At 47.1% G+C, this 6,643-nt stretch overlaps 1 protein-coding gene across 1 annotated transcript; it reads right to left on the bottom strand.

Annotated features, from left to right (window-relative positions):
• Positions 1-438: 438 nt before the first annotated feature.
• LOC122546376 (trichohyalin-like) lies at positions 439-6,050 on the bottom strand (the record flags this gene model as incomplete). The annotated part of the gene is made up of 4 exons (XM_043685106.1): positions 439-594; positions 1,293-1,477; positions 3,971-4,163; positions 5,895-6,050. Coding segments are annotated over 4 exons (690 nt in total), but the record flags the coding sequence as incomplete, so codon positions are not given.
• Between the last annotated feature and the right edge of the window lie 593 nt (positions 6,051-6,643).

Raw genomic sequence — 6,643 nt, 5'->3', positions numbered from 1 at the left:
ACACCGACCCTCCGAAGAGTAACCCGCCCAGGTCTATTTCCCTCTGACCAATGCACCTAGCACTATGGGCAATTTAGCCCGGCCAATTCACCTGACCCACACATCTTTGGACTGTGGGAGGAAATCAGAGCAACCAGAGGAAACCCGCGCAGACACATCTTTGTGTGAACAGGTTTTTAAAAAATATATTTTAAAATGTCTGCTCCATTTTCCAGATCTGACTCTGGGTCTATCTGCCAGCTGTTTACTTTTCCCAGAACCCATATCCAGGCTTGACCAATCAACCACAGTCAGCATCAAAAGTAACTAGACTTGTACAATGAACCACAGAGCAATGGAACCGTACATACACAGTGTGCATGTACATACGCAGTAAATGGAATGCAGACGCAGTGAGGGAAATGTACTCAATATGGGGGTGTGCACACGCTCCCTTACCCTTCTCTCTCCTCTCGCTCAGCTGCTTCCTCTTGTTGATCCACCAGCCGATCCCGGGCTTCCTGAAGATCCTGTTGGATCTGATCCAGCTTTGTCTCCAGCTCCTGATTGGTCACTTTCAGCTTCTCAATCTCAGCGATTGCCTCGTTGTGTTTACTGCACAGAGAGAAAACCAAAGAGTCAGACAGACAGGGGGAGAGAGTCACTGACAGGGGGAAGGGTTACTGGGCACATCCATTTCAACACTATCTCATACACCGGCATCTGAATCCCAAATTCCAGACTAGCTCCCATTCCTGCTGTTCATCAGGAAGTTCGGAGATTTGAAACCATAGGCACTGACTATCCCACAGTGAGGCTGGGTCTGAATACTCACAATACCCCTGTGTATACAGTGTACAGTGTGTGTACACGTTTTCAGGGTGTTCACAGAGAGCCGAGTGTGTATGCAAAGTGTTGCATGTGGATTATAATGTCCCTACAGTCGGGGATGTGTCTATAAAGTCAGTTGCATATGTACAGAATGAATGGCATGTGTACACTTTGTAAACCTTGTATCTCAACCTCAGCAGATTTGACATTAATTTCTGTGTGTGTGATCGTTTTCATTTCCAATAGTTTAAAGTGTCTTGTTCCACCTTCCAATTCTGAATTTCAGCTCCTCTGATTTTACTTGATCCTGAGTCCACATCCAGACATAACCAATTAATACAGAGAGCATTAAACATAAACAGACTTTTACAATCAATCAAAGAACAATTGAACAGAGCAGACACAGACCACACAGAAACAGTCAGTATATGGAATTTGTACACAGTGCATATAACGATTGCTCAGCATTCGGAGTTTGTTACCCCTCTCTCTCCTCTCGCTGAGCTGCTTCCTCCTGTTGATCCCCCAGCCGATCCCGGGCTTCCTGAAAATCCTTGTGGATCTGCTCCAGCTTCATCTCCAGCTCCTGATTGGTCCCTTTGAGTTTTTGGTTCTCAGTGATGGCTGCCTCCTGTTTACTGCGCAGAGAGACAAGCTCTTCCTGTAACTGGGGGCAGGAACACACACAGGGACCACATTCAATCACCAGTTGGAAGGCAAAATGCACAAATGTACATTGTAAACCATCTATCTGCACCTCTCACCCAGCCCAGCCTTCCTCTGTACCTCTCACATCACTCATGTCCTTTCAGTCTCTCTCATCGTTCATCCACTTCCCCTGAGCTTTTATCTCTCAGACACTGTCTCTGACTCTCTTTGAGTCTTCAATCCCTCTTAACCATTCCATTCTCCCCAAAAGACTCCAATCCCATTGTGCTGGGAGGCTGAAATATTCAGCAAGTTACATCCCCACCGAATTTCCAAAAACACCCCTCCCCAGAATCTAAGGGAAACTTGTATAATTTAAGGTCGTCAGCCAAGAGTCAATTGGACTTTCCCAAATTGTCTTGGTTTGGACATTTAGAATTGTCACAGCTTTAGAGGGTGACAGGTTAGCCATGAAATAACTCAAAACTGGCCAGAGGAGACCTAGTAGGGGACACAAAAAGCTTGGGGGGAAGGAGCATTGAAAACCCAAAGGTGTTCTACACTGACGTGAGGAATAAGAGAATGATCAGAGTGAGGGTAGGGCTGATCAGGGATAGTGGAGGGAACTTGTCCCTGGTGTCTGAGGAGGTAAGAGAGGCCCTAAATGAGTTATTTTCTTCAGTAATCACGAGGGAGAGGGACCTTGTTGATAGTGAGAACACCATGGACCAGGCAAAATTGCTTGAGCAGATTAATATTAAGGAAGTGGATGTGCTGGAAATTCTGGGAAGCATCAGGATAGATAAGTCCCCAGGGACAGACCAGATATATCCAAGGTTACTACGGCAAGCGAGGAGTGAGATTGCTGCACCTCTGGCGATGGTCACCAGAGAGTACTACTCCATGGGAGTATAACTGGGAATTACAGACCAGTCAGTCTTACGTTTGTGGTAAACAAGGGACTGGAAAGGATTCTGAGAGATAGGTTTTATGACTATTTGGAAAAACATAGTTTGATTAAAGATAGTCAGCGTGGTTTTGAGAGGGGCAGGTCATGCCTCACAACCCTTATTGAGTTCTTTGAGGATGTGACGAGACACATTGATGAAGGCTGAGCAGTGGATGTGGTGTATATGGATTTCAGTAAGGCATTTGATAAGGTTCCCCACGGTAGGCTCATTCAGAAAGTTAGGAGGTATGGGATACAGGGAAATGTGGCTGTCTGGATACAGAATTGGTTGGCTGAAAGAAGACAGCAAGTGGTAGTGGATGGAAAGTTTTCTGCCTGGCGGTCAGTGACCAGTGGTGTCCCGCAGGGATCTGTTCTTGGGCCTCTGCTCTTTGTAGTTTTTATAAATGACTTGTATGAAGAAGTGGAAGGGTGGGTTAGTAAGTTTGCTGATGACACAAAGGTCGGTGGTGTAGTAGATAGTGTCGAGGGCTGTTGCAGGCTACAACAAGACATTGACAGGATTCAGAGCTGGGCTGGGAAGTGGCAGATGGATTTTAACCTGGACAAATGTGAAGTGATTCATATTGGAAGGTTGGATTTGGATACAGGGTTAAAGACAGGATTCTTGACAGTGTGGAGGAAGAGGGGATCTTAGATTTATGCAAGTATATCCCTCAAAGTTGCCACCCAAGTTGATAAGGTTGTTAAGAAGGCGTATGGTGTGTCAGCTTTCATTAACAGGGGGATTGAGTTTAAGAGCCGCGAGGTTTTGCTGCAGCTCTATAAAACTCTGGTTAGACCACACTTGGAATATTGTGTCCAGTTCTGGTCGCCTCATTATAGGAAGGATGGAGATGAGGGTGCAGAGGAGATTTACCAGGATGCTGTCTGGATTGGAGGGTTTGTCTTATGAAGAGAGGTTGAGTGAGCTCAGGCTTTTCACACTGGAGAGAAGGAAGAGAGGTGACGTGACAGAGGTGTACAAGGTAATGAGAGGCATAGATAGAGTAGATAGCCAGAGACATTTCCCCAGGGGAGAAATGACTGTATCAAGGGGTCAGAGTTTTACGTTGATTGGAGGAAGGTATAGGGGAGATGTCAGGGGTAGGTCCTTTACACAGAGAGTGGTGGGTGTGTGGAATGCACTGCCAGTGATGGTAGTAGAGTCAGAGACGTTAGGGACATTTAAGAGACTGCTGGACAAGCACATAGATGACAGTAAATTGAGGGATGTGTAGGTTAGCTTGATCTTAGATTAAGATAAATGCTTGGCAGAACATTGTGGGCAGAAGGGCCTGTACTGTGCTGTACTGTTCTATGTTCTATTAACATTCCCTGATGGTGGAGTTGATACAAAGTGAGACCCTCACCAGGTGAGAGACTGTCTCCGATTCACTGAGGGTTTCAGGCCTGGCTCAGGCCCTTTGTCCCTCAGCTCAGTGAGGAGACCTGAGTGTCTGGGTGGGGACTGCACTGGGGGAGACAGTTCCTGTTGGACTGAGGCCCTCCCTCCAGCTGCAGCTCTCATGGTGGAGACACCTGCTTCCTGGGCCCAGCTACCTCTTTCATTCTCTCTGCTGCTCCGTCACGTCCTGAAGACGCTGCTGGTTCCTCACTGACTCCATCTCCATCGCCACCTGTTGCCATGGTTACATCCGGGCCTTCGACCCTCAGGTGAGCGAGTGCAGGATTCTCTCCCAGGGGGGTCGGTTTTTGGGTCACACGGCGTCGGATGGAGCGAGTTCTCTGAAGTCTGTCGAGGAAATTCAGAGAGAGAGAGAGAGAGAGAGAGAGCGAGAGAGAGAGAGAGCGATGTTACTTTGTGTTCAACAGATGAGCCTGAAATAAAGAGGCTGCTGCTTGGATCAGCTCTGTATGAGGGAGAGGGGGCTCAGGAACAGACTGAGCACCGATCAGCAGCGACTATGTGAATGCAGTAGGGAAGGATGAGTGAAAGGGAGACTTGCATTAACATTGCAGTTTTATAATCCCTTGGGACAGCCTACAGTTCTGCATTACACACATTTTTGGACCATCAAAATGTATAGCAGGGAAGGAGGCCAATATGGAACTGTCCACTCTGGTCCCACTTTCCAGCTCAGGTTCCATCACTTTATGGAATGCAGCAATTTGAGTTCATCTCCACACAGGCACAGTAGGTTCATTTAAGATGCATCTGGACAGATGCAGGAGTAGGTGGGGAGCAAAGGGATACAGATGCTTAGGAGTTGGGCAACAGGTTTAAACAGTAGATTTGGATCGGCTCAGGCTTGGAGGGCCTAAAGGCCAGTTCCTGGGCTGTAAATTTTCTTTGTTCTTCCAAATACATGATTGCCCCATTACTATTTTCTTGCAAGCTCCAGTTTTCTCCAACATTACAAGGACACAGCTAGCCTTTGCACTAACAGACCTCTTAACCATACCCTCTGTATTCAAGGGCAAATCATTGACACGTTCCACAAACAGCAGGGAGTGTAGGACTGAGGGCTGGGGAATCCCCCTGCCAGCCACAGAAACACCCACCCATCATTACTCTTTACTCCCTCGTTCTGAGCTGCTATTGGATCGATCTTACTAGTCTGCCTTGGATCCTGACGGTTTTAACGTCTGTGACCAGTGTGCCACATCCTGCCAAATAAAAAGCGTTGCTCAAGCCAATATAGACCAAATCCAACACACTGCCCTCATTGACTGTCCTTGTACCGCATCATTCAGTCACACTAGTCAGATACAAACTTCCCTGAACAAATCCATGCTGACAGTCTGTGATTAATCCATGTCTTTCTGAACAAAGATTTATCCCCTCCCTCAGAATTCTTTTTCCAATAATTTCTACACCCACCGAGCTTATGGACTGTAATTTTCCAGCCTTTCTCATATTCATTTCTTCTCAAACAGTGGTACAATGATAGCTGACCACAAGTGGACCCAGAGAGGATTGGAACTGATGGTCACAGCTCAAGCCATCTGCTTCCCTTTGCATGTCATACTGCGTCAATGTAATCTTGCTCGCCCTTTGACATTTCCCTGACCTCCCTTCCACTTGTTCTCTCTACATTTCTCTACGCTTAAAATCAGTCAGATGGTCAACTTTCTCTTCAGTTCTGAAGAGACACACTGGACTTGACACATTAACTCAGTTTCTCCGGGGGCCAGCTTTCTCCCCACCTTTCCAGTTTTCTTTCTACCAAAGGAAAACGCAGGAGGGTCCATGAAAAGGTCAATGAAGAAATGGTGAGCTGTTAACTGAGGATTTGGGATCGGTTTTCACTGTAGAGGAAGAAGTTAAAAAACTAGAGGGAGAAGGAAAGGGAGAGATTAAATCTTCAATCAGTTGATTGACTGAAGCAGTTCCAGGGGTAAACAGCCAATCATTGTTGCTATGTAACTCTGCTGGGGGGGGGGGAGAATTCAGGAATTCAAACATCCAATCAGAATGGGGGCCAGGCTGTGGGCTGGATGGGGTCTGCACACGCTCCCTCACCCTTCTCTCTCCTCTCGCTCAGCTGCTTCCTCTTGTTGATCCACCAGCCGATCCCGGGCTTCCTGAAGATCCTGTTGGATCTGCTCCAGCTTTGTCTCCAGCTCCTGATTGGTCACTTTCAGCTTCTCAATCTCAGCGATTGCCTCGTTGTGTTTACTGCACAGAGAGAAAACCAAAGAGTCAGACAGACAGGGGGAGAGAGTCACTGACAGGGGGAAGGGTTACTGGGCACATCCATTTCAACACTATCTCATACACCGGCATCTGAATCCCGAATCCCAGAGCAGAGCCATTCCTGCTGTTCATCAGAAATTTCCTGAGATGACAACCACAGGCACTCACTGACCCACAGGGAGGCTGGGTCTGGACATTCACACTGCCCCTGTGCACAGGACATTAGTTGTGGGTGTAACCAATGGGTGGGCTGTATCCAAAGTGAGGGGAGTGTCTGTGAAATCACGTATTTTGCATTGTAAAGATTTGCAGAAATTGTTCTTTTCTGACTAACAGGTTTTATTTCTAGACCTACAACACGGAAATCAATGGACTTAGGGTGGATAGTGTGGAAGTTGGTCACAGGGTACAGCAGGATATAGATCAGCTGGAAAGTTGGGCACAGAAATGGCAGATGGAGTTTATTCTGGACAATTGTCAGGTGACGCATTTTGGGAGGACAAATACAAGAGGAAAGTATACAGCACAGACTGAACCATGAGGAGTGCTGATACACAGGGGGTTCTTGGGGTGCA

Source organism: Chiloscyllium plagiosum, unplaced genomic scaffold (assembly GCF_004010195.1).
Source record: "Chiloscyllium plagiosum isolate BGI_BamShark_2017 unplaced genomic scaffold, ASM401019v2 scaf_1953, whole genome shotgun sequence".
Classification (NCBI taxonomy): Eukaryota; Metazoa; Chordata; class Chondrichthyes; order Orectolobiformes; family Hemiscylliidae; genus Chiloscyllium; species Chiloscyllium plagiosum.
Note: the sequence above shows the minus strand (reverse complement) of the source record. Positions and strands in the feature narration are given on the sequence as shown.